General features: G+C 42.5%; 2 protein-coding genes and 1 long non-coding RNA gene across 9 annotated transcripts in view; 1 reads left to right on the top strand and 2 right to left on the bottom strand.

Annotated features, from left to right (window-relative positions):
* FARP1 (FERM, ARH/RhoGEF and pleckstrin domain protein 1) overlaps window positions 1-1,556 on the bottom strand; it is a 264,160-nt gene extending 262,604 nt beyond the window's left edge. For 2 of the 7 annotated variants that reach the window (XM_061626557.1, XM_061626556.1), the window contains exon 1: window positions 896-1,552. The gene's annotated coding sequence lies outside the window, so the exon portion shown is untranslated. Of the gene's footprint in view, window positions 1-895 lie in introns of all 7 variants that reach the window. The other 5 variants (XR_009762704.1, XM_061626563.1, XM_061626560.1 and 2 more) reach the window with 5 other exon arrangements.
* Window positions 1,057-10,809, top strand: LOC133384825 (uncharacterized). The gene is made up of 4 exons (XR_009762705.1): window positions 1,057-1,345; window positions 6,838-6,929; window positions 8,751-8,901; window positions 10,506-10,809. It is a non-coding gene; the product is annotated as an uncharacterized LOC133384825 (long non-coding RNA).
* A 7,934-nt stretch (window positions 10,810-18,743) lies between these two features.
* IPO5 (importin 5) overlaps window positions 18,744-27,007 on the bottom strand; it is a 56,128-nt gene continuing 47,864 nt past the window's right edge. The window contains exons 24-26 of the mRNA XM_061626552.1: window positions 26,216-26,444; window positions 20,041-20,182; window positions 18,744-18,883 (exon numbers count right to left, since the gene is read on the bottom strand). Coding sequence (XP_061482536.1) covers window positions 18,797-18,883; window positions 20,041-20,182; window positions 26,216-26,444 — 458 coding nt within the window. The 3' untranslated portion in view covers window positions 18,744-18,796. The remainder of the gene's footprint in view (window positions 18,884-20,040; window positions 20,183-26,215; window positions 26,445-27,007) is intronic.

Raw genomic sequence — 27,007 nt, 5'->3', positions numbered from 1 at the left:
ACCTGATATTTGCCATCTAAGATAAATAGCACACCTTGATTCATGGTAAGGCCTCCTCTGAATACCCCCCACACACACACCTTAGCTGCTCACCACACGCACACACTTCTTGAAGAATCCTAATAAATGCTCCCCGGGTCAGAACTCGACCTTTCACTAACTTAAACGGTTCCAGATGAGAAACAAGCCTGCTTACTCCTCCCCACGTCTGCCCGTCCATGTCAGGCGCTCCCCGGGCTTCCTTTGTGCACAGCCCGGTCTGCCTAGATTCACCGCGCGGCAGTCAAGGCATTCAAACAGAAACAGCTGGACGGATTTTTTTTTTGTTTTGAAGTAGGTGTTTTATATATTTTTCAAAGTCTCCCGAGAAAAGGCGGGCGTAGCCTCCCATTTGAAGCCTGGAGAGGGAATGGGAGCACCGGGGCGGGGGGCTCACCATAGATACTGCAAAGCAAGGAGGAGGTGGGGACTGAGAAGTAAGAAGAGGACGGCATGAATGCCCTTTGCCCGAGCAACTTCCAAATCATTTAGGAGAGACAAAAGGCACCAACTTCTGGAAGTAGCAGCGTGGAACAACCAAACTGGGGGCGAGGAGAGAAACCGAATACCACAGCACACCTCATGCGCGCACATACACACACCCCAGCCTAGTCAAAGCGGATTTTCAGGACTGGAATCGCACCAGCACAAGGGTCTCCAGCGGCGGACAAGCAGAAAGGGCTTCTCTTCCCCACCTTCCCGTCCATATACCGGAGCCCCCGCAACCGCCCCCCGTGCATTGTAGCCGGATCCAGGAGCCGCCCCCTCAGCCCCAGCGAGCGAGCGGGCCGACGGGCGGGCACCAACCCAACCCAACCCCTTCTTCCCATTGTTCCCAGGTCCGTGCCCCCCTTACCGTGCGCGGCGCTCCTCTCAGGCTCTCGCTCGCTGTGGTGGCCGCCGGTGGCGCAGGACAAGTCGAGTTGGGGCCGCCGGATGGTCGAAGCCATTAAAGGTTCCAGGAGACAACGGCGGAGGAGGAGGAGGAGGAGGAAGAGGCGAAGGCAGTGGGGGGAGGAGAGGGGCGGTAGAGGGAGCAGCGAGGAAGCGAAGGGAACAAGGTCGCCATAGCTAGAGCTCGCTCGCCTTCGCGCGCGCGAAAAGGGAAAGGAAAGGGGCGCGTCAGCAAAAGGGTCAGGGGCCGAAAGCCCCGCCGACCCAAGAAGCAGGAATCGAGCGCGGCTGCTGCTGCTGTTGTCGTTGTCGTCGCCTTCTCCTTCCCCTCCCACTACCAACCCGGCCCCCGCCTCAGGGGGAGGCGGAGAGGGAAGCCGAGGCGGTGAAGAGCCCCCTCCAGCGTCCGCTTGTGAGTCCTGCCCCGCTGCACAGCCCCCTCGTCCCCTTTCTTCTCGCCTGTAATAAGCACAGCCCTGCGAAGTCAATGCCCCCCTCTGTACACGCCCGCCGGAGAAGGGGAAATGGAGCGGGAGGAACCTTTCCCGTCCCCTCTGCCTTCTTCCGATGGGCTCAAGGCTGATGGACCGGGAGGGGGAGAGATCTTTTAAAGGGCGCCTGTTTAGGTGTGTGCCTTCCCTGCCTAAAGAGGCGGGGCGGAGGCCACAAGTGTTCAAAGGTCTCTTGGCGGTAACGCTGGACTAGATCCGACACGCGCGGGGAAACAAAGGGAAAAATAACCTAACGGTCAGTTCACGATCAATACCTGCCTTGCAAAGAGTATTCCACAATGGAAGCTCCTTCGCAACCTTCTTTTCTCCAGGGAAATCAGATTACCACTACTTGGAGACTTGAACCCGTCCCTTTTCCACAGCCCTCACTTTTCTCAGTCTTTTGATGGTAACACCTACTCCATGTCTGCTGTGCACACACAGGTAGATCTGAATTTGGCCTTTGCACATGGTTGTGTGCCATTTACCCCCTCTAGTGACTCGCAAAAATAATATTGTTTTAGGCTCAACACCTAGAACCTACAGTGCTCATGAACATAGAGATTCATAGATAGTAACCATTGACAGACCTGTCTTCCATTAATTTGTCTAACACCATCTAAATTAATGGCCATAATCATAACTTGTGATAATGAATTTCCTAAATTAAGAATGCACAGTGAATCAACATAACTGGGTGACCCCTAGTGTTATGAGAGAAGATAAATATAATGCCTTGGCTTTTTCAAAATCGTTGTAAATTTTCTGCCATGTTCCCTCCCCATGTTCACCTTAGTTGACATTTTCTGCCCTAAACTAAAAGCTGCAATGCTTTAGTCCACCCTTCTCCAACTTTGTGCCCTCCAGCTGTTTTGGACTACAATTCCCATCATCCCAACCCAGATGGGAATTGTAGTCCAAAATGGCTGGAGGGCACAAAGTTGGGGAAGGCTGTGCTAGTGTTTCCTTGTTGGGAAGGTGTATTGTGTTTGTACAATCCTGTCCCCACACCCCAGACAACCAAATTGCTAGATTGGCACCATGGATGGCATATTTTGCAGATGACAACAGACTATTCAGGATAGTGAAACTCATTTGGACTACAAAGGCTCCAAAAGGAACTCTCCAGCCAAGGTGAATACAAGCAACAAAGTAGCAAATGAAGTTCAATATAAGCAAGTGTACATTGAGGCAAAAATCCTGACTTCACAGGGTCCTACAGGGTCTGAATCAAACAAGAAAATCTTGGATTATGGTAGATAACCTAATTAAAATGTCGGGCTATTGTCAGTGGCAATAAAAGGCACATTTCATGCTAAAAATTATTAGGAAAGGGACTGAAAATAAAACTGCCAGTATCATATGCCTTTATATCAGGGACCGCTAGATATTTAAAGATAGGGACACAGGTCCATGACACAAATTTTCATTCCATTTGCACATATTAATTTTATATAAGTAGATGGAGATTTAGGCTGACATTCAGAAGGAAAACTATAAGCGAAAAAAAGTTTGTAAGTTAAAAAATTGGAGGGAAGCCAGGAGTTCTGGAGCCCAGGTGCAAAAGACCCAATGCTTGGGCCCCCAGGGTTACCCTCTGTATTGCCCCTGCTTTATATAAATCTATGGTACAGTTGCATTTGGAATGCCATGTACAGTCCTGGCCAGCACATCTCAAAAAGGATGTCATAGAGTTTGAAAAAGTACAGGAAAGGACAACCAAAACTGTCCAGAAGTTGTAGTACCTTTTGTACAGGAAAAGCTAAAGCACTGGGTACTTTTTAGATTAGAAAAAAAGCAACAAGGTGAAATACATTCAAGGCTTATAAAATAATGCATAGTGCAGAGCAAGTGGATAGAGAGAAGTCTTCTCTTGTTATACTAAAACTTGGAGTTATCTAATGAAATTGGCACTATATTCAAGATAGATTCCCCCCACACAAAAATATACTTCACACAACAGAAAATTATTTAAATATTTCTGTCTCTGTGTGTAAGACAGTACAGTCCTTTTATTTAATAGTGGAGGCAAAATTGTGTGGAAATTAGGATGTATTTATATGTTACTATTTCACAATTAACAGGTTCAGTGATACTTATATAAACAAATTATATATAGATATTAATATGGTGTACATTTTTAAAGTTCTATATCAAAGAGGCTAATAAAATGACCACACAGATTTAATTTATGGAATTTACTGCCACAAGATGTAGGGATGGCCTCTACAATTGATGGCTCTAAAAGGGGATAGACAAAACAATGGAGGATTGGTCTATCAGCAGCTTTCTCTTTTCATCAAGAGCCAAAGGCAGAAAGCTGTTCTTGATCATGTAGCAACAAGCAGACACGTTGTTAGTGTGTCCCCCAGAGAACCTTGGTCTTTTATGCCAGGCCCCAGATCACCTCTCTGTTTTCCATTTTTCAAAACTTCCCCTCCCTTTTCTTCCATAGTGGCTGAGTGCAATCCAAAGTGCTATACCAGTGAGACCTTAGCTACCTTCTGTCATAATTTGCCCAGAAGCACTCTCAGTTGGGACAGTAGAGAAGGGACATCAGTGGACATTTCTGTGGCTGCAATGAAGAAGCCTCTGTGGGAGGACCTCCTGCTTTGCCAATGGATTTCCATCTCTGCCCTCAGAGAGGGAGATCCATGAAATCCTATGCCCCTGAAAGACCCTCCCAGAGACCACAGGATCGAACCAAGGTTACAAAATACAAAAAGCAATCAGTGGCTGCTGTTATCCAAGGAAAAAAGATTGGGCCAGTCCTGCTTCTGGATTAGAAGCTAACCCGAAAGTCCCAAAGACGATAAAAAGTAAAACAACAACAAACCTTGATTACACTCTGAGTAAAGAAAAAAGAAAAAAAGGCTTGATTGTGTGTTTCTCCCTACGCAAAATGTACACCTATTTTCTGTCTTAATGAAAAGCTTCAAATAGAGCTGAATAGAGCTTCTATAGATATTTAATTAACCATTATATTATTATCCCTCTCAGCCAGAGTCTGATGCTCCTGATTCAATTGCTAATCAGGAGGAGAGTGAGGGATGCTTTTAAAAAGAAACGTATTTTGATGTCTATACTGCCTCATCAAGAGGTTCTGAATAGATGACAATATTTATATGCAAAGATACTATATGTTAGAGCATTGATTAAAAACTCAGTTTTCACCATAGCTTCAGCCACCCAAGGTCAGATAAATGGGTCTTAATACACTTCAAAATTAGAACTACTCAGGTAGAGACCATCAAATCTACAAAGGACATCATATTACAAAATATAGCCCATAAACGATTAACCTGATATGTAGGTTGGTTCAAGATTTGCACAATGATGATGCCACCACCAAATTTGTTTGCAGGTGTCTTCAGCTGGATGACCAGACTCTCATATTGGTATAATCACTGGGCAGATCCTGCATGTTCATAGAAATGAACAAACCAAAAGATGGATCTCCCCTGTACAAGATCCAGAGAAGAAATGGAAGTGCTATACCTCCATTTAAGTTGGTCATCTAGCATAAGACACTACAGACAAATTTTATTTCTAGGATCCAAAACCAAGCTACACTAAATTAACCTCTGCTGTGTAATCCAAACAGGTGGGCTGTAGTAGTGTTTCCCTGGATGCCGTGGTTGTGACTGTCTTTTTTCCACTATATTTGTATTTTCTGCTTGCGCATTTTTCTCCTCCCCTCCTGGGTAAATAAGATTCAACAACTGTTCCACCAGCAAATCTCCAGACATGGCATAAGTATAGGATTGCTTAGCCCATTAGCTGAACTTAATTTGAACTGAAATCAATGGGATTTAAAACTAATTTCATTGATTTAAATGCAAACTAAGTTCAACTGGATCCAACCCTGTGTAAACAGGAAGGGAGCTTTCCATGGCATATCACAAAGATTAAGACGATGCAGGAGAAAAAGCTCCATACAGATGAAGAAAATAACACTTAGTGAGCTTAATTTGTTAACTGCATTCTGCAGTAGTTCACATAAAACTCCCATTTCTAATTATATCACATAAAGAATAATGCACATTTGTAAAAATGGCTTAAAAAATCTACTCTCTGCCCACTCTCTCTCCTTCCTGTCTGAGTCTTCTCTTTCTGTTGGAGTATTCTTTCTTCAGCCTTCTACCTGCTGTCTTCTAAAATTCATGCCTTTCTTCCTAAATTCTTTTAACTTTTCCTTTTCCTTCACTTGTTCATCTCTCTGCCCTGTCCCTCTAATACTATTGCAGTCCAAAAGATGGCTGCTAAATATCCTTTTGTTTGCCCCATCCTTCTGTGATAAACGAGGCTCCTCAGCCAATCAGTGCTAGAGGGTATATTACCATCACCACCAAATGCTTTAGCATACCACATTATATAGATTAGATCGCCTTTCCAACTAGTGGGCCACCAGATGTTGTTGGACCACAATTCCCATCTTTCCTGACCATTGGCAATGCTGGCTGAGGCTGATGGGAGTTGTGGTGCAACAACATCTGGTGGCCCACTAGCTGGGAAAGGCTGGATTAGATAACAGGACTGCAACTCTTTCCTCCTCCCACAATATATTTTGCTCCTCAACTAATCCATGCTTGTCTTTATAAACTTTACTGCTGAACAGCAGGACACAGTCTTGCACTGCTTTGAGCATGAGCAGATAAGGACTAGGTTTGCCAAAGGGGATGTGCCTCCATTCAATCATTTCTTAAGCATCTGTCTGAATTGCAGAGGTTCCAGAGAAGCAGAAATGGATGGAGAGAGAATTTAATGGTCTCATTATTTCTGCTGTTGGTTGGTAACCTATTTTTGCCCTTCTTTATGTCACCCCTGCAGCTCACAGAACTGTAAAATGTATCAAAATAGCTGTAATGCACATTACAAGGAGGATTAAGAAAGAAACCCAAACGTCTCATGACTAGCCTTCCAGTGTCATGAACAATTTAAAGTATGTGTCTCTTGCAGCTTAAAATGTATATATTATTCACACACTGTACTTGAAAGGAGCCTCAGACATTAGTTATGAGGGCTCTAAGAATAAAATGTACTGGATGTCAGCCTGTAAATAGGAAGACAGATGCAAAAAATAAAATAATAAAAATAAAAATACTAGGCAATTCTTAAAGTAGCTTTAAGGAATACAGAGGTCCCTGGTATCTGAACAATTGCTTATGGAATGACAATTGGGCCTCAGAGATCAATTTTGTGCCTAGTAGAGAGATTAGCACGACTGTAAAAGATAACATATATCTCTCCCTTGGTAGTGTGCCTCCTGCCCTCTACGGCAGTGGTCCTCAAACTTTCTTCCCCACAGACCTCTTGAAAACTGCTGAGGGTCTTGGTAGTCTACTTAATGTGTTGGGTTTTTTTGTCTGTTGTGCCAGAGGCTATATGATTATCTCACATTGTATTTTTACAGACACTCTGTGGACCACCTGAATGAAGCTCACGGACCACAGTTTGGGAACCCCTGTTCTATAGGATACAAATCTCTAGTGGACCACAAAAAAGGTATGGAAAAGAACTTATGCAAAAAACTCATTGTTCTGTGTGACATGTTTCTTACATCCTTTTACCTGCTTCCAGTCTGCTCCCAGATCCTGCACAAGCTTCTTGTCCATACCTTCAAATCCCTTCCCATCATGACCTTCCCTGGTTCTCTCTTGACTGTTATATCCTAACACACCCTACCTGCGACTTTCATTCATCCAGCTCCACCACTCTGTCATCTGAATGTCTCATTCTCATCAAACAGCTCTGCCCTTTCTCACTTGTAACCTTTTAAGCATGCCTCCCAATACACCTCTTTGGTTCCAGTTCTCTGACATCTACCAAATTCCTCCACCTTTGGCATAAATCTCTCATACCCTTCGCCAGCCTGATGCCCTCCATATATTTGGTCTGCAACTCCCATCAGCCCCAGCCAGTATGACCAACAGTCAGGGATGATGAGGGTTATAATCCTAAACATATGGAAGAACATAGGCTGCCCTACTGTAATTAGACCTTACATATAACTGTTCATCCCTGCCTCCATGGCCCTCTTTTTCCTCTCTTACCTCCCTGGTATTGTTTTGTAGACTGTAAGCCCTTTTGGGGTAGTGATTAATCCTGTAGAGTCTAATTCCTTATAAAGAAGTATGGCACCATATTAAATAAATACATTTATCTGGATTTGGGGTTATTTTTCTTATAAAATGCTTGTCTCCTAGGATAGAAACAGCCCTTCCATGAATGGAAGAGATTTTGATCAATGGGCAGTAGCATGGAGCCCAGTATGATGAGTGGAGGTGGCTTTCCAGTAACCTCCTCCTCTGAAGGAGCAGGTTCATAGTTTGGGGGTTCTCTTGGATCCATTGCTGTCGCTTGAAGCACAGGTGGCCTCAGTGGGTGCTATGCACCTTCCATCAGCTTAGGCTGGTGGGTCCAACTGCTACCCTATCTGGACAGGGATAACTTGGCTACAGTAATCTATGCTCTGGTAACCTCAAGGTTGGATTATTCCTTAAGGCTGGTTTGCACCTTGGTACACCAGTGAACTAAAGGCAATGAAACAGGCTGGATGACAGTTAAAGTGCAAGTGGCAAAAGACATGCTGTGGGGATGATGTACTTGGGCACAAGTAAAACATCATAACTGTGCCTACTGTGTGGCAGTGAGGGTGGTGAAGAAGGCCCACTTCTCTGCCACCGTCGCATCCTCAAGTAGACGTCCAGTGGAGCTTTTTGATATTGTCAGGGTCTGTTGACATCAACCCTAGGAAATGGAGTGTTAGAACCTTTGGAGGCCCACTGTGAATTGTTTGCAAGGCAAGGTAAAGTTGCTCGCATCTGTAACTATCTTGACGCCCCATCCTCATCTACTGCAGTCCTCAGTGAGGTGTCCAGTGCAACATCTGCTGTAACTACTTGGGATCAGTTTCAATTGACACAGCATGATGATGTGGACAAGGTGCTTGCGACAATGCAGCCAGCAACATATCATCTCAACCCTTGCCCTTTCTGGCTTGTTAAAGCTTGCTGAGGGGGTATGACCAAGTGGATCCAGGGTGTGGTCAATGCGTCTTTGTGGGATGCTATACCTTCTGGTATCAAGTGACTAATCAATCAATAATAATTTTAAAAGTCTATACACTGATATGCCATCAGAACACTCCATCAGTGTAGATGGAGGGGTAGAAGTGTGGGCAGGATATGGCTCCCAGCAATAGGAGGACAATGAGAGCTTGTATGATGAACATACATTATTATAGCAGACTTTGGAAAGACCTAACAATTAAATATATATATATATACCTTCTAGAACAGAAACATCCTTTTTATTTTCTACTAGAAAAAAAATGAAGGCACATGAGGTCACTACCTTGCTGAAGCTAAGCAGGTCTGGATCTTGTCAGTGCTTGGATGGGATACCGCCTGAGAACTGCATGTATGCCACCTTAGGTTCTGTGATGTAAGAAAGGTGGGGATAACTGCAAGAAAAAGTAAGACAGAAAATTTTGGCTACTGGTTAAATATTATCAAGTTGTGATTATATATTTGCTCTTCTGTATTTTAAATATAAAACCTTCAGGAAGCAATTCAAAATGTCAAACAACTAATGTCAAGTCATTGAATGAGCAACGACATAAGAAAATTCTCTCTCTCTCTGACTCTCTCACACAAAACAACAGGAATGGTGAAGCTGTGGCACTCCAGATGTTCTGGACAACAGCTTCCATCATCCCTGACCATAGGCCATGCTAACTGTGGCTGATGGATAATAGAGTCCAATCACATCTGGAGGGCCACAGATTACCCACTCCTACCTTAGGGTTTGTCATCTCAATTAACACCAGGTTTCTATGTCCTTCGCATGATGCATAGACCATAGCTATTCAGATATATTGTAAAGCATCACTACCCACAAATGTTCAAAGACCCATAAATATGTTTCTATATCGCTATGGTCTTTCGTCAGATCAAGGTACTGCTTGAAGTGGTGTAGAAACGTACAACACTGAAAACGCTAAAACAAGTGGTGCTGAGACACTAGAGTTGTGCTTTGACATTGACATTATTTGTTCTCTCATTTATTCCATGTAGTGCACTCCCTTTATTTGTTGGTTTTAAAGTGCTGGTTTGTAGCAAAGTTTGGAACTCAGGTGGCAATTGCAGTACAATCCTTTTAGCAGTGAATTGACATAGCACGTCTGTCTCACTTGAAAGTGCAGCTTCTCAGGCGCATGGTGGTGGCACACACCAATGTTGTACCTCTGTTATGGAGGTCAAGCTGTATGGAGTTCCCATACAGCCAGGGCTGGTGCTATCATTAGGTCAACTAGGCAGCCGCCTAGGGCGCAGACCTCAGAGGGGCGCAGTACTGACCTTTGAGGGGCAGTTTTATACAGACTAGTTTTTTTAACCCTTGGAAAAAATGCAACTAAAATAAATTTAGCAGTTTCAAATTTTGTGCTTTTCATTTTTTCTACAAGACATCTGTTTTTGAAAATTGAAGTTAGCAATTTTTGGGGGTGTGTGTGCAAGTAGTTAGCCTTGTCTAGAGTGCAAAATAGCCTGACACCGGCACTGCATACAGCCTCATGGCAGAAAAAAAAGAGATGGAAATGACAATGGTCTTATCAATTTCACCTCATTGCCCCCTTTAAATTGTATTTGTGTGTGTGTGTGGCACATGCCATTTCACTTCTTTTAAGATTAAATTGTGTAGAACGTGCAGCCTGAATTCAGTGCTTGTGTGGACACTTCACTTGTGGTAGATGGATAGGGGAAGTGAAATGTGAGGTGGCTTTCCTCCTTTTACCTCTCCCAACAAGTTCCGCTGCATTTTTAAAGCAAAAATATGGTGAAATATGGCCTCCGTGGCACAGAGTGGTAAGTGGCGGTAACGCAGCCGAAGCTCTGTTCACGGCCAGAGTTCGATTCTGTTGGGTTAAGAAAATGAAGGTTGATATAAACATGATATCAGTTTATTTCCCCCTGACCTGACCCCACACTCCAGGTGGCTGGGTAAATAAAAGCCTGAATAAACTGGAGATGACTCCCTTCCTTCCTTATGCATTCAGTATCAATACCCTATACCCTATAGACCCAGTGCCTGCAGGAAGAAGGAGAACATCGCCACCCAGGGAAGGAGAGCCTGCTGTTGGAACACCACCTCCACCACTCTTCCCAGTGGGACTGCTGCCTGGCAGACGTGCCTCCTGCAGGACCAGGTCCCAGGTACCCAGCCAGCTGTGACTAATTTCCATCACCTGTCCCTCTTGGGAGGGATACATAAGCCGGCTGGCTGAGGTGGCCTGGGTTTTTGTCTTTTGTTTTGTTTTTGTTTTGCTGCTTTTTTTCTTTTTCTTTTGGGTGCCATTGGTTTTAGCTATGGGTGGGTTCGGTTTCGTTTTATATTGTAGTTCTTGGGTTTTTATGTAGTTTGGGTTTTTATGTAGTTTTTATGTAGAGTGGCCGCTTGTGCGGCCAGATAGGCGGCCTAGAAATAAAATTTATTATTATATTATTATTAATTTATTAGATTGTATCATATTGCTGGCCCTGAGCACAAAGAAAGCTAATGTTTCTTTTAACATGTCTATAGATTTCTACACGTATCTGTTTGTAAATGCAGAAATGTAACCTGAATGTATCCCCCACTGAAGGGCCTTTCTTGTTTCAATACTCACCTTTTCCTATCTGTACTTTGTTCTTTTGGCTCCTAGCGCTTATCTCAAGGTTGCACAAACTATGCAGGTGAATGTCTGCAAAAGAAGCAAGATGTTCCTAGCTTTGTTACTTTAAGCACCCCTCTTTACATATCTAAAAGTTACTTTGTCTACAGTTATTTTTCTTGTAGTTTATGACGTCTGCTCCCCATTTTTGTAACCACTGGGGAATCTATATACTAATCTACTATATTTCAATAAACGGGGTTCCCACTTCTGAAAGGCAACTTGCTGGCAGGTTTTGGGACCCCTTTGCAAAGGTAATTTTGGCAACTTATTTCCTGATCTCTGGCAGTGGGTTATTGCTCTCAACTCCGCACCTTCCCGGGTGGATGTGAGCTGAGTAGACAGTGACGGCTTGCGTGTTGGGTTTGGACCTAACAATTCCAATGGAAGGAGGAAGTCAAATCTCCGGTAAAAGGGGTCGAGGTCCACTCAGCCTTCCATCCATCCGTGGTCGGTAAAATGAGTACCCGGCATGTGCTGGGGGGTAAAGAAAGGCCGGGGATGGAACTGGCAATCCCACTCCATATATACAGTCTGCCTAGTAAATGTCGCAAGACGTCACCCTAAGAGTCGGAAACGACTTGCACTATAAGTGCGGGGACACCTTCACCTTTACAGTGAGACTGGGGAGAGGAGAGCTACCAAGTTTCACCTCAGTTTTTGCCTTCACCAGAGCCCAACAGCAACAATGAACATTGGCAGCTCTGACAGAGAGCTATTACCCTTATGTACTGCTGATGGACTTCCTATAGGCATCTGGTTGGCCACTGTAGATGTTGGACTAGCCAGGTTTTTCGGCCTGATCTGACAGGGTTTTTTCTATGTTCTGTTTATTATGTTGTCTGGAAGTACCCTCACAGTACATGGGCACAATATTGGATAAAGGCAGAGGCATCATTTGTCATGATTAGCACACACTATGCCTGGAACTTTGCTTACATTTAATTTTTAATAAATAAAAAGATGGCCATATCTATTAATTATATAGCCCAATCCTATGCTTTAGAAGTTAGAGCGACTTGAAGGAAGTCATATGTAATCCAGCATTTTTGCATATGCTGTTTAGTTCAGGAAAAAAAGATGACCTAAAACAGACATGACAGATTTGTAGAAAGTTATAAAGATGAAACTTTGTACTGGAACACAGGATTACTGGAACATAGAGCCATGAGTCAGGCCTGTCCCCTTCTTTGCCAAAAACCAAATATAGCCTCCCCCCCTCTGAAAAAAGTAGAGTGATTTCCCCTCTTGATCGATGATGGACATATTTTGTTTCCGCTATAAGGCAGGGCTCAGGTACTACACTTTACTTGTCCCATAGGCATGAATGGCAGACATTCCCCTTCTTTCCACCCCTACCAAACACAAAATATTGATTTAGCCATGCCCCATTTTTTATTCATGCTAGCGTGATGAAATGTTGTGACATTCCATGGAAGGAATATCCTCAAACAAGAAAATTATTCCTTTACATGCAAGTCCTGTTTTCCCTATGGAATGATCACAGTATTGCATATGCATACTCCTGTTAAAGAGTACTGTTTTAAAATTATATTGCTTCCACCTAGTGGCAATAAAAAGATACAATCGAAATGTCTTTAAAAGCAACCCTTGAAACCTACCTCAGAAGAATTAGGAAAAGGTGCTTCAGTTATTCTCTGCCACATACCCAAGATGAGTTTGTAAGCCGCAGAAAGGAGAATGTATGTGAAAGAGCAGCACAGAGTCACCAAAAAGTACAGGAATGTAAGGACTCTTGAGTATTTTTGGAAGGAGCTACAATAGAAGCTATGAAGCATGTAGCAGGACAGGTCCACATAATGCCTCCTTCTGAACCTGAACTCCACATTCTACTAAGTGGATGGACAGGACAGCTCATAATCTTAAAATAATTTGTTCCGCAACAATATTCTTGCAGAGTGATTAGATCTAAATTCAAAATTAAGGAACGGGATCAAATACAATATTGCAAGGATGAAGTTCCAGTTTTTGTAACCTCTTCCCACATAAGTTCAGATATTCACTTTTAGTGAAAGGATATCAATGCTAAAGGAAAACTTAGCTATGACAGTTTTGCTTCCTGTCAGCGTACTCCCAATGTTAATATGCCAGAGAGTTTTAATCACTACAGGTAATTCATGCCACAAGGGATCAAAATAATATCTGCTTTATTTTCTCTGCTTTTCTCCCCATCACTTCATCTGCAGGACCATTTGAACACACATTAAATCAATGATAAATGTGGATTTGCTCAGGCCCACCCTTAGCATGTGCGGGGCCCTGGGCAAAAGCATAGTTGCCCCCCCCATTCTTTCTCTCTCTCTATATATATTTAGAGAAAGAGACAGAGAGATTTTATTTATGAATATATGTAATTATAATATTTACATATGAGGCTAACAACCTATTAAATACAAATATGATTACCTTCACTTCAGGGAATAGGTCTCTAGTCAACCTGTTCTATACATATCCATTTCTTCACTGGTCTCTCGACATCTGTCTTCCCTTTGTCGATATCTGCTAGATATGGCAGTCTAAACTAGATACACTATTTTCATGCTACACTACACGAATAGTTTCTTACTAACGTAAATGACACCACACGGAACATGGTCCGGCACGCAACTGAAGAGCATGGGATTCAAACCTCCCGCCTAAAATTAGCTCGCTAAGCGCCACACACCCTCTGCACAGCTGATGAGCGGGCGGCAGCACAGGGAAGCCACTCAGGCACGCAGCTGAAGAGCAGGGGATTCAAACCTCCTGCCTAAAATTAGCTCGCTAGCGCACACCCGCTGCACAACTGATGAGCAGGCAAGCAGGATAGGGAAAAAACCGCTCAAGCACGCAGCCGAAGAGCAGGAGATTCCCCAAGAGCAGGAAATTCAAATTTCCTGCCCAAAATCAGCTCGGGAAGCGTGGGGCCAGGGGCAACTGCCCCACTTCCCTGTGCCTAGGGGCGGATCTGGATTCACTAATAGGCAAAAAAAACCCTAGTGATTCAACAATGTACCTATAGCCAACAGATATTTCTATCAAACTTAAAAAAGCAGGGAAATTGGGCAGCTATAGTGAATGCATCAGGGGAGCAGGAGACCTGATCTCCTCTCTGAGATTGAAAGGGTTTTTCATGAGGCTGAGAGGCAGTGACTGGCCCAAGGTCACCCGGTGAGCTTCATAGCTATGTGGGGATTCGAACCCTGGTCTCCCAGGTCATAGTCCAACACCTTAACCACTACAAATGCAAACACAATTTGGGTTAGTCTTTCACAATCCAATCCACTTGCTGTGTAGCTTGGAAGAATTTGGTAACATGTGCCTCTGAGCATATGGTGAGTGGTGGCAACACCTGCCATCTCCAAAGATGGAGAATTACGTTTTTGTGTGTTTGTTAGTGTTTTTCTTATTTTGCTTCTTTCCTGTGTTACTACAGATTCTACAGAGAATCTAATCTAGAAAAGTATACAGGCATACCCCGCTTAAAGTCACTTCACTTAAAGTCGCCTCGCTATAAAGTACATGCTCCATACTCCAGGGCAGTACAATATCTGAGAGGTCAGGTCTCCTGCTCCCCTGATGCGTTCACTAAAGATGGTGGATGGACTGCCTTCAAGTCGATTCCGAATTATGGTGACACTATGAATAGGATTTTCATAGTAAGCTGTATTCAGAGGGGGTTCACCATTGCCTTCCTCTGAGGCTGAGAGGCAGTGACTGGCCAAGGTCACCCAGTGAGTTTCATGGCTGTGTGGGGATTTGAACCCTGGTCTCCCAGGTTGTAGTCCAACACCTTAACCACTACACCACACTATAGCTGCCCAATTTCCCTGCTTGTTAAAGTTTGATAGAAATATCTGTTGGCTATAAATACATTCTTAAACTGCAATTTTTATTTTGCCTATTAGTTAATTTCTCTGCTTTTTAATCCAGGAGGCAATAAATGGGATCCTTTGCAAGTTTGCTGAGAATGGATTGATCATTTGCAGGCTTACTGAGTTCAATGGGATTTACTCCTCTGCAGTCATGCTTAGGATAGGTGAAACTGACCACAGGGGATGGGGAGGAGAGGAGGAAGGGCAGAGGGGAGAAGAGCGATGGGAGCAGGTGGAAGGGGGAGGGCAGGTTTAATCATTTGCATGCTTACTGAATTCAGTGGGATTTACTCCTGTATAATCATGCCTAGGACAAGTAAAACTGACCACGGGGAAGGAAAAGAGGGAGAACTGAAGTGGGCCCGGGAAGTAAAGAGGGGGAAGGTAGGTCTGATCATTTGCATGCTTATTGAGTTCAATAGGATTTACTCCCGTGCAATCATGCTTAGAATAGGTAAAACTGACTATGGAGGAGCAGGATGGGGAGAGGACAGGAGAGGGAAAGGAAGAGGGGAGGGAATTGGAAGGGGATAGGAGGAGGGAGGGGTGAAGGGAGAGGAAAGGGACATAAGAGAGGGGATAGGGCAGGTTTGATCATGTGCATGCTTTCAACAGGATTTACTCCTGTGCAATCATGCTTAGGATAGAATCATGCTTAGAATAGAATAGGTAAAACTGACCATGGAGGAGTAGGAGGGAGAGGGAAGGAACTGGAATGGGAGCAAAGGAAGGTGTTAGGATGGAAATGTATTTGGACTTGATATGATTTTAATATCGGTTTATTTCCCTGTGACCTGACTTGTGACCTCCCAGTGGCTCTTGATTAATAAAAGCCTATTTCGGCTGGATTTCATTTCCCTTCCTGTATCTATATGCATAGTAGTAAAGTGGCCCATATAAAGTTGCCATGTTGTATCACAAAAGCATTCTTGTACTTGATTCATATGCTTATAGGCCTTGACATGCATATCCCTACAAGTGTAAAGTTGTAACTTGAGTGATCTTTCTGATTTAATGGCTCTGCCTGTAGTTATTCCTCCCACATTATCTGTCTCTGTGTTCTCTTCCAACTGCCTGCTTATCTCTAGGCCGCATACCTATGTAAGCCCCTAGCTGAAAAGAAACCAAGATGTGCCTTTCTTTGTTATTCCAAGTACCCCTTTTCCTGCTATCTATACTGTTACTGTGTCTAGTTGAAAACTGAATGTCTGAGAGCTTTCTTATCTCAAGCACCCCATTTCTAATGTTTTGATATTACGATGACTAGCAGTTTTCTTGAATGTAGTGACGCATAAACTCCCCAGTTTTATTATCTTTGGGGAAACTATATAACTCTCTGCTCTTTCAATAAACGGGGTTCCCACTTCTGAAAAGCATCTTGCTTGAAGGTACTGGGTCCCCTTTGCAAAGGTAAATATTGTGTGTGTGTATTATTATAGCCTCTGGCAGTGGATAATTGCGCTCAACTCCACACCTTCCCGGGTGTTTGCGAGCTGAGAAAGACAGTGACGGCTCGCGTGTTGGGTTTGGACCTAACAAAGGGAATAGGAGGGGAGGGCAGGTTTGATCATTTGAATGCTTTTTTAATTCAGTGGGATTTACTCCTGTACAATCATGCTTAGGATAGGTGAAACTGACCTGGGGGAGGGGGAAAGAAGGGGAGGAGTAGGGAGGAAGGGGGCTGGGAGGAGATTGCGTGGGTGGGCACTAAGCTAAAGGACAGACCCTTTCCTTTTCAAAAGGAAATCATTGTTAACACTATGGGTGTTTTTCTGCATTTCCTCTACCTTATTATTCCACAGCAGGCACATGCAATTTCCCACCCAAATTTAAACCAAAGCTGTCCCTGACCACATCCACATCAGACCTTTATTTCACTTTAGACAGTAATGGCTTTTCCCAAAGAATTCTGGGAAGTGTCATTTGTAAAGGATCTTGAGAGTTGCTAGATGTCCTATTGCCCTCACAGAGCCACAATTCCCAAAATAGGGGCTGTAAAACCACTCTGACCACTGGAGTTGTCAGGGGAATAGGGGTCTCCTAGCAACTCTCAGCACCATTCACAAACTACACTTCCCAGGATTCTTTGGGTGAAGCCAGGATTGTCTAAATTGGAATAACTGTCTGGCCTGGGTGTGCCCCTATCAGCCAAGCCAAATGGCTGTGAGATTGGCTTTTAGAACACTGATAGTCGGTTCTTACTGAGAATAGACTTCAACGTAAAATTTCTTTAATTAAAAATCAGCCAGACATTTCTTTTAAGGTCAGAGTATGGGGCAAGGTCAGTAATAGGATTACAGGTACTCTGTGAACATAGCTGATTTTTAATTAATTTCAACAAATTATGAGACCACTGACATAAAAAAGTCCAACAGGGGTCTGGATTTCCCCCCTCGTTTCACACTGAACTTTCAGTTCTGTTTTGTGTATCACCATGAAAACTTGAGAGTTGTTAAGCAAGTGTTTCTGAGTTCAGGACTGTAAGTTTTGTACAGTTTTCATTTGAAATGAGCTTATGAGAAGCAGCAGAATGGCATGGGGGTATCTCCAATTTAACATTGCAGAATGCAAAAATTCCATGCTGGCTATAGCATTCAGCCATTGTCATGGCTGTATAATACAAGATTACTATACTGTATGATATAAAATAGTTTGCTAAAGCAAAAATTCCACCTAGTCCTTATGAAAAATTTCTACATGTTTTTCAATTGAGACAGCCTGAAGCTCAGAAACTCTGCAGACTGTAGTAACAACCACCAAAAATATAACTTTAAAGGAGTATTTTTAAAGGAAATAGCAGCTTGAAAGAGGCTTTTGCAAGGCAGTAGTAAGGACTGTATGAAGGATCCAGATTGGGAAACAGTGTTGGACACTATGTGTCAATTTTGAAATACTGGGCCATTCTGTCCTGCAAGCAGAAACATTTGGTTGCTGAATTTTACGTCTTTCAGAAAAGATGACACTGGGTCCAATGAAAAAGAGACATATGGAGAACACCTAAGTAGTGCAAGAAGGGGCTTGTTAAATCTGCACAATGAAACAGGAAGACTGAAAAATGATTATGGAAGTGTAGTACTTGGAAAAGTAAACAATCTATTTTCATAGAAACCAAACAAGAAACCACACAGCACTGGACTTTTACACAAGCTTTGATTGTATTTCAATGTCATTTATTGAGGAGTGGATGAGATACCGTTTGGACATGCCAAAGACACTTCACATTCAAGGGCTGAGAGCTCAATGGCTTTCTTCATTGACTCACTACATAAGCCTGTTTCAGAAAACTGAATGCGATATCGATGAAGTCTTCATGCTCGATGTTGCCATCAGTTTATAGTCTCTTAATCTACTGGTTTGGTGGGCAGAAGGGTATTTTCTACCCTACAAAAATACTCACACTCCAACACATGTTAACACTAGAGGGTAAAAATGCCTGTAATCTGTTATAATGGGTGTCTACTGAATACCTGGTCTTAAAACTGTCTTAATTAGTTTATGCGTAATGGAAATTCAACTTGTTTCCCTTTCACCATCATGTGGTTGGTTCATACCATTAGAAAAATACTCTTCAGTGCTACTGCAGGGTTTACAGGCAGCTCCTTCAATGCTGATGGGTAGAAATTCATTGCAACACCATTTGAAACTGTTTCTTCCTGTGCCACTGCTTGTAGGTTGCAGAATGGCCTACATGCACTAGTTTTCTCTCTCAAAAACAAAACAAAGAAACCTAAACCGAAGGGTAAATGTTTATTTGGAGTTTTCTTGTGGATGATAATTAAGGCCCTTTACGCAGCGTTCAGGAGCTCCTGTATGGCTGCCTGCTGGTCTGCATTGAGCTGAGATATGCATTCTGTCCACAAACCTCCAGACGTCTAGAGAACGAAAGAAAAATAGTGGGTAAGTTAAGCATGCATACTCTGTTGGAGCATTTGAAAACACTCTTTCATACAAAATCTTTCCCATTCTTAAAAGTATCCAACTCCCCCCCCCTACAGTTAGTGTAGGGAGACAAACCAGCATTAAAAAGTTTAAAATGCATTATTAGAACACAAAATATAAAAGCCCTTCAGCTAAATAATCAGCACTGTTTCTTGTAGAGATTCTAGAGGTCTTTCTTCTAAAGCAGGGATGAGAATCTGTGGCCTGTGAATGTTGTTGGACTCCAGCTCACACCCTCCCTGACTACTGGCCATGCTGGCTGGGGCTGATGGGATTTGAAAACTTGTTCTAGAGAAAGGGTATGGTGATTATTAGATGCAAGACTAGGGAGCTAAAGAATAAGTTAACTAGGTTTAAAAGGACAAAACCCCAGCAAAAACTTGACACACTACTTCAGGAAGCCTTCCTTTCTTTTGGCTTTTGTTGAATCTCAAGATCTGCAATCTTATTTGTCTTGCCTACCCTTCTTGGGCAAGGTATATAATTCAAATGTGTGATGCTTTACAGCCGTATGATCTGTGCATTCCATCTACTATTTATTTATTCTAAAATGTAGTTGTGCTGCTCACATCACATCAAATTCTGGGTCCACTGGACTACTGCTATCATTCTAAATGAAATTTGAAATTGCTCATAGCTATTTTCCACATTTAAGGACATTACCACTTTTGGGGAAAATGGTGTCAATTCTGACAAGCAACAAAATAGCCTAACATACTAGCCTGGCTTGGACATCATGGTGAGAGTATGGCTCACTCTGACTGCTCACAACTGCTTTGCTCCTCTATGAACTTTTCAGGTCAGTGTGGGACGTCAACTAAGCCAAGGTTTGGCTTAGCATGTCATTGCAACCTGGGGCTGTGATCAAGATCTCTCCTCCTTAACCATGACCTATAATCATGGGACAAATTTTAACCACAGATTGAAGTCGATGAGAGATCTTAATCAAACAACCTGGTTCGGATGGCATGCCAAGACAAACCTTGGCTTAGCTGCTTCAATCTCCTCCTCAAGAGCCAGCACTTTTGTGCTAAGCCATGGTTTGGATTAGCATAATGTGCAAACCATAAAAATGTTAATTTGCATTTACCTGCACTTGCCGAACTACGTTAGCCAGTCGTTTGGTGCATGGATCTCCATGCTTGATTGCTTCATTAATTTCACCATCCGCAATTATACTGAATATTTTGGGCAGATTAGAATTGTTGGGGCCCAGGACAATGGGATTATTACTGTTGAGAAGGTAAAAGAAAAAAAGAATAAATTAGCCTGCATTAACACTATATAGGTTTCTATATAAATATTTATTTATTTGTTTGATTTATATCCTGCCCTTCCTCACAGTAGGAGCCTAGGACGGCAATATTGAATATTGCATTCAAATTCCAGGTTGCCATGACCTCACTAGGCATCCTTGGGCAACCCTATTATACAATGGCATATTAATATTCTATTTTACATGAAGGAAAGAGAATTGCACATAACATTGTATACCAGGTATAAAGCAAAATACTACTACATCAAAAGATACAATTAAAATGAAAATAAGCCAAATATTCCTATCCACTGGTAGAACTTGACCAGACCTCATCAATTTTTTTGATGCAGTGCCTTGGTGTTTTTTGGGATGTAGGGGGTTGAAACAAAGCTGTTCACCCCCACAAAAAGTCCTTGTATGATCACTGGGGAACAATCTAAGACAATAGTTGTCACGGCTCCAGTGCGTTTTGTTACGAAGGAATGTAGAATGCAACGGCAATGGAAGCATAGAGACCAAGGAGATACTAGTGGCCTATTACAGCTGACTTGAAGGTTATTTTTAATGGACTGTGTTATATTAAAATTGTGACTGGATTTTTAGCGTCCTGTAAATGCAGATGAAACAAAAGCCTGCCACTAGAAAAAAAAATCAACCTAGGTCACAAGTGCTTGCTTAAATAAAAAGGGAGTATTTTCAAAACATATTCAGGATTTTAATCTCTGGATGGAGATTATTCTTTATTATTTCATTGCTTTTCCCCAAAAATGAACTCTGACTTACAAACATGAAGTCAGGTTACAAAGCCTGGAACAGCTTTATGTACTATCACTGGTCAGATTTAGCAGATACTGCATATGAGATGTTAAAACCAACTAATGAAGAAGCAAAATATTATTTCAACTATCTTAATGAAGACTCAACTAAAGTATCAGATTAAATGCAGGGCACTGCATAAATAATGGAATATATAAAAAGCCTTTGCTAAAATATACAGTTATTCTCAATTTATGAATTTGACAGAGGTCTACTTACTTACTTAATTGTGCCTGAGGCTGTTCCATTCAGATGTTACAATTAATGTTCTTAAACTAGCAAGCCACATCAAATGTGATGGATGGGGGAAGGATAGCAAGTTCCACAGTCCTTTTGCCTCCAAATGCAGGATTACTTTCTTGTATATAAGTGAATATTTACCATTCACTCTTGGACACAGTTGGGTTGAGGACTAGCCATGTTCTTTGCCTCAGTTAAAATGAAAAGTTTTTTGTCTCCTTTCAACTATTTCCTAGATTTCAGTATGTTTATTTTATCCCATGAAACTCAACAGGAGCACCTGAGACTTGAACAAACCCCTATTGTTATAGCCCTTCCCTGGATACTTTTCCTTGTCACATTAGAGCAGGGGTAGCCAACGTGGTACCCTCCAGATGCTGCTGGACTCTAATTCCCATCAACCCAGGCTACGATGTCCAACAGTCAGGGATAATGGAAACTGTAGCCCAACATCTGGAGAGCACAATGTTGCCTACGTCTTCATTAGAGTGATGAAATGTTGGAAACTGGCACAGAGAGTAACAAGTACTGGTTAAATCAGGGGCAGGGGTCCAGTGATCTTCCAGATGTTGCTAGACTACAATTCCCATCATAGTTGACTATTGGGCATGCTAGCTGGGGTTGATGGGAGTTAGTGCTAGAGTCTAACACCAACTGGAGGGCCACAAGTTCCCCACCCAGGGTTAACTAATCTAAAGTTCATCTACCTAATTAGGACGACCAAAACAGTGTTAACATATGCACAATAAACATATAAGACAATAAACATTTGTTCCCTTTGGTTATTCAGAAACACGTTAAAATTAAAAAGGTGGCAGAGCAGCTTTTAAACTGACTGAGGGGGGAAACCTGACAGGAGCTGAGGAAGGTCCGGTTCGGAATAAACCTCCCCCTTGGGATAAAGACGAAAGAAATGATGAAATTTTAAAAGAGGTAGGCCTAGAAGTAGGCATTGTGAGAGCAGGGGCACAGGATATCAATTCAGAAGGGCAAAATTACCACAGGCCAAACCACAAGTGCCAAAGACACTTGAAGAGAGACACTGCTCACAAGTGCCTGTACGCTAATGCTAGAAGCCTCCGAACCAAGATGGGAGAACTGGAGTGCTTGGTCTTAGAGGAGAGCATTGATATAGTGAGCATAACGGAGACCTGGCGGAATGGAGAAAACCAATGGGATACGGTTATCCCTGGATATAAACTATATCGGAAGGACAGGGAAGGACGTATTGGTGGCAGTGTCGCTCTATATGTGAAAGAAGGCACTGAATCCAGCAAGCTCAAAACCCCAAAAGAGGTGGACTCCTCCACAGAATCATTGTGGGTGGTGATACCATGCCCCAGGAGGGATTTAATACTTGGAACGATCTATCGTCCCCCTGATCAAAATGCTCAGGGAGACCTGGAGATGAGATATGAAATTGAGGAAGCATCCAAACTAGGAAATGTGGTAGTAATGGGTGACTTCAACTACCTGGACACAGACTGGCCGCATATGTGTTCCAGTAACGACAAAGAAGCAAAATTTCTAGATATTCTAAATGACTATGCCCTAGACCAGTTGGTCATGGAACCAACTAGAGGGACGGCAACCCTGGACTTAATCCTCAGTGGGGACCGGGACCTGGTGCGAGATGTAAGTGTTGTTGAACCGATTGGGAGCAGTGACCATAATGCTATTAAATTAAACATACGTGTAAATGGCCAATTGCCTAGAAAATCCAACACGGTCACATTTGACTTCAAAAGAGGAAACTTCACAAAAATGAGGGGATTGGTAAAAAGAAAGCTGAAAAACAAAGTCCAGAGGGTCACATCACTTGAAAATGCTTGGAAGTCGTTTAAAAACACTATATTAGAAGCTCAACTGGAGTGCATACCGCAGATCAGAAAAGTACCACCAGGGCCAAGAAGATGCCAGCATGGTTAATGAGCAAACTCAAGGAAGCTCTTAGAGGCAAAAAGTCTTCCTTCAGAAAATTGAAGTCTTGTCCGAATGAAGAAAATAAAAAGGAACACAAACTCTGGCAACAGAAATGCAAGAAGACAATAAGGGATGCTAAAAAAGAATTTGAGGAGCACATTGCTAAGAACATAAAAACCAACAACAAAAAATTCTATAAATACATTCAAAGCAGGAGACCATCTAGGGAGGCGATTGCACCCTTGGATGATAAGGGAGTCAAAGGTGTACTAAAGAACGATAAGGAGATTGCAGAGAAGCTAAATGAATTTTTTGCATCTGTCTTCACAGTAGAAGATATAGGGCAGATCCCTGAACCTGAACTAACATTTGCAGGAAGGGATTCTGAGGAACTGAGACAAATAGTGGTAACGAGAGAGGAAGTTCTAGGCTTAACAGACAATATAAAAACTGACAAATCACCGGGCCCGGATGGCATCCACCCGAGAGTTCTCAAAGAACTCAAATGTGAAATTGCTGATCTGCTAACTAAAATATGTAACTTGTCCCTCAGGTCCTCCTCCGTGCCTGAGGACTAGAAAGTGGCAAATGTAACGCCAATCTTCAAAAAGGGATCCAGGGGGGACCCTGGAAATTACAGGCCAGTTACCTTAGCTTCTGTCCCTGGAAAACTGGTAGAAAGTATTATTAAAGCTAGATTAACTAAGCACATAGAAGAACAAGCCTTGCTGAAGCAGAGCCAGCATGGCTTCTGCAAGGGAAAGTCCTGTCTCAGTAACCTATTAGAATTCTTTGAGAGTGTCAACAAGCATATAGATAGAGGTGATCCAGCGGACATAGTGTACTTAGACTTTCAAAAAGCTTTTGACAAGGTACCTCACCAAAGACTTCTGAGGAAGCTTAGCAGTCATGGAATAAGAGGAGAGGTCCTCTTGTGGATAAGGAATTGGTTAAGAAGCAGAAAGCAAAGAGTAGGAATAAATGGACAGTTCTCCCAATGGAGGGCTGTAGAAAGTGGAGTCCTCAAGGATCGGTATTGGGACCTGTACTTTTCAACTTGTTCATTAATGACCTAGAATTAGGAGTGAGCAGTGAAGTGGCCAAGTTTGCTGACAATACTAAATTGTTCAGGGTTAAAACAAAAAGGGATTGCGAAGAGCTCCAAAAAGAGCTCTCCAAACTGAGTGAATGGGCGGAAAAATGGCAAATGCAATTCAATATAAAAAACTGTAAAATTCTGCATATTGGAGCAAAAAATCTTAATTTCACATATACGCTCATGGGGTCTGAACTGGCAGTGACCGACCAGGAGAGAGACCTCAGGGTTGTAGTGGACAGCACGATGAAAATGTTGACCCAGTGTGCGGCAGCTGTGAAAAAGGCAAATTCCATGCTAGCGATAATTAGGAAGAATTGAAAATAAAACAGCTGATATCATAATGCTGTTGTATAAATCTATGGTGTGGCTGCATTTGGAATACTGTTTACAGTTCTGGTCGCCTCATCTCAAAAAGGATATTATAGAATTGGAAAAGTTTCAGAAGAGGGCAACCAGAATGATCAAGGGGATGGAGCAACTCCCTTACGAGGAAAGGTTGCAGCATTTGGGACTTTTTAGTTTTGAGAAAAGGCGGGTCAGAGGAGACATGATAGAAGTGTATAAAATTATGCATGGCATTGAGAAAGTGAATAGAGAAAAGTTTTTCTCCCTCTCATAATACTAGAACTCGTGGACATTCAAAGAAGCTGAATGTTGGAAGATTCAGGACAGACAAAAGGAAGTACTTCTTTACTCAGCGCATAGTTAAACTATGGAATTTGCTCCCACAAGCCGCAGTAATGGCCACCAGCTTGGATGGCTTTAAAAGAAGATTAGACAAATTCATAGAGGACAGGGCTATCAATGGCTACTAGCCATGATGGCTGTGCTCTGTCACCCTAGTCAGAGGCAGTATGTTTCTGAAAACCAGTTGCCGGAAGCCTCAGGAGGGGAGAGTGTTCTTGCACTCAGGTCCCGCTTGCGGGCTTCCCCCAGGCACCTGGTTGGCCACTGTGAAAACAGGATGCTGGACTAGATGGGCCACTGGCCTGATCCAGCAGGCTCTTCTTACGTTCTTATGTTTTTAAACTATTGCCCATTTAAAGATATTCCTTTTTTACTGAAAAATTAGAAACAATTATTGAAGCATTTGACAATTTAAAAATTGGCTTAAGAAAATATTGAAGGATATATGTGTCATGTTTGGAAAAAAATATTAATATAGTACTGGGGTCAAATGGTATTGTCAGCTAATTATGGTTTTTTTAAACAGTAATTTTATGTGAAGTTCCTCTAAGAAACCCCACACTTTTATGCTTTACATTTTTAAACTTTACAACAGTGTCAACAATAAATTATGCTTAAAGTATTGACTGCTGAATTAACATAAATCAGCTACTGCATTATTAGGGACCAAACAAAGTCCCATGACTGGATATCCCGTCTCTTTATTTTGGGAGTGTGACACTGAGGAAATTAACCCTTTTTCTTATGGGTACAGAATGGCTGTTATTTGCCAAATAGAGAGAGAGATGAAGAGATTCTATCATTACTCCCCATTGCCTCGTCTTGTTTGATTCAAAATATGTGTCTGCTTGTTTCTTTTTAAATGTTTGAGATAGTTTACATTTCTAATGCTTAGACAGACACGTATTATTTACTTCAGTTTCTATTACTTTAAGCAATATTCTCTTAACACATCACACAGTGAGGAGGAGGAGGATGACTGGAACAGAACAGGAGAAACATTTGTACCTCTTTGGGAAGAGATAAGGATTCAAATACACAAGAGGGTTAAAACTGCAGACACTATCAGAGGTTACTGAATTTTTACATTTGATGGTTATGTAAAATGAAATGCTGTAAATAAAATCTAAACATGTAACACATGAAAATAAAAAATAAGACCAGATGTTGAACTACACACACAATGAAAGCAGGTAGCAGCAAGTCTAAAACTTTATGCCTCAAGCTGCATTTTCTTCTTACCTCTCTATTAGGTCACACAAATAATTGAAAGTATGAACAGCTTCTTCTTTGTCTTCATGCAGAGGAAGCCACGATAACCAATGAGGCAGTACTTCTTCAACATTTATACAGTCAGGCTTAAACTTCATGATCTTCCCAACTGCTGAAATGCAGTTTTCTGTTGCATTGACATTCTCTTTGGTTTTGGCATCTGTTGATTGAATAACTCTCACCAGCAATGGAAGCGCCTCTGATAATGCAACATTTGAAAAAAATACCTTGCATTTAATATGTGAAAGTTTCTGACAAAAATACATTTTAAAGCAGACTGGTGAGCTGGCAGCCTACAGGCCTGATCTGGCCCACCATGTCTTTCCGTGTCCCACCAATACCCCAACCCAATTTCTGCCTGTAACAGCACCAACACTAGGGCTGGGTGTGTGTGTGTGCAGCCCATCGAGGATTGCCAACCTCACCATGGCACTGGGCTAGGCAAAGAGGTATCAACCACCAGGTGGCAGATAATCCCTTCTCCCTGTTCATCATATCAATCATCTCCACCTTTTGCAGTTGCATCATTGTAATCCACAATGATGGGTAGAGACTGCCAGAATGCTATAGTGGAGAGCAGAAAATGGAGAGGGAAATGGCCCTCTCTGCTCTAGTGGAGAGGGAGCAATGGAGAGGAAAGCTGACTCTGTTCTGCTCTAGCACTATAGTGGCCTAATGAGGGGGGGATTTCTTGTTTGTACGCACATCCTTATGTCTGTGTGTGCATATTTGTGTTCTCTAATTCAACACAGTACTTTTAAA

This window comes from Rhineura floridana, chromosome 5 (genome assembly GCF_030035675.1).
Source record: "Rhineura floridana isolate rRhiFlo1 chromosome 5, rRhiFlo1.hap2, whole genome shotgun sequence".
Taxonomy (NCBI): domain Eukaryota; kingdom Metazoa; phylum Chordata; class Lepidosauria; order Squamata; family Rhineuridae; genus Rhineura; species Rhineura floridana.
Note: the sequence above shows the minus strand (reverse complement) of the source record. Positions and strands in the feature narration are given on the sequence as shown.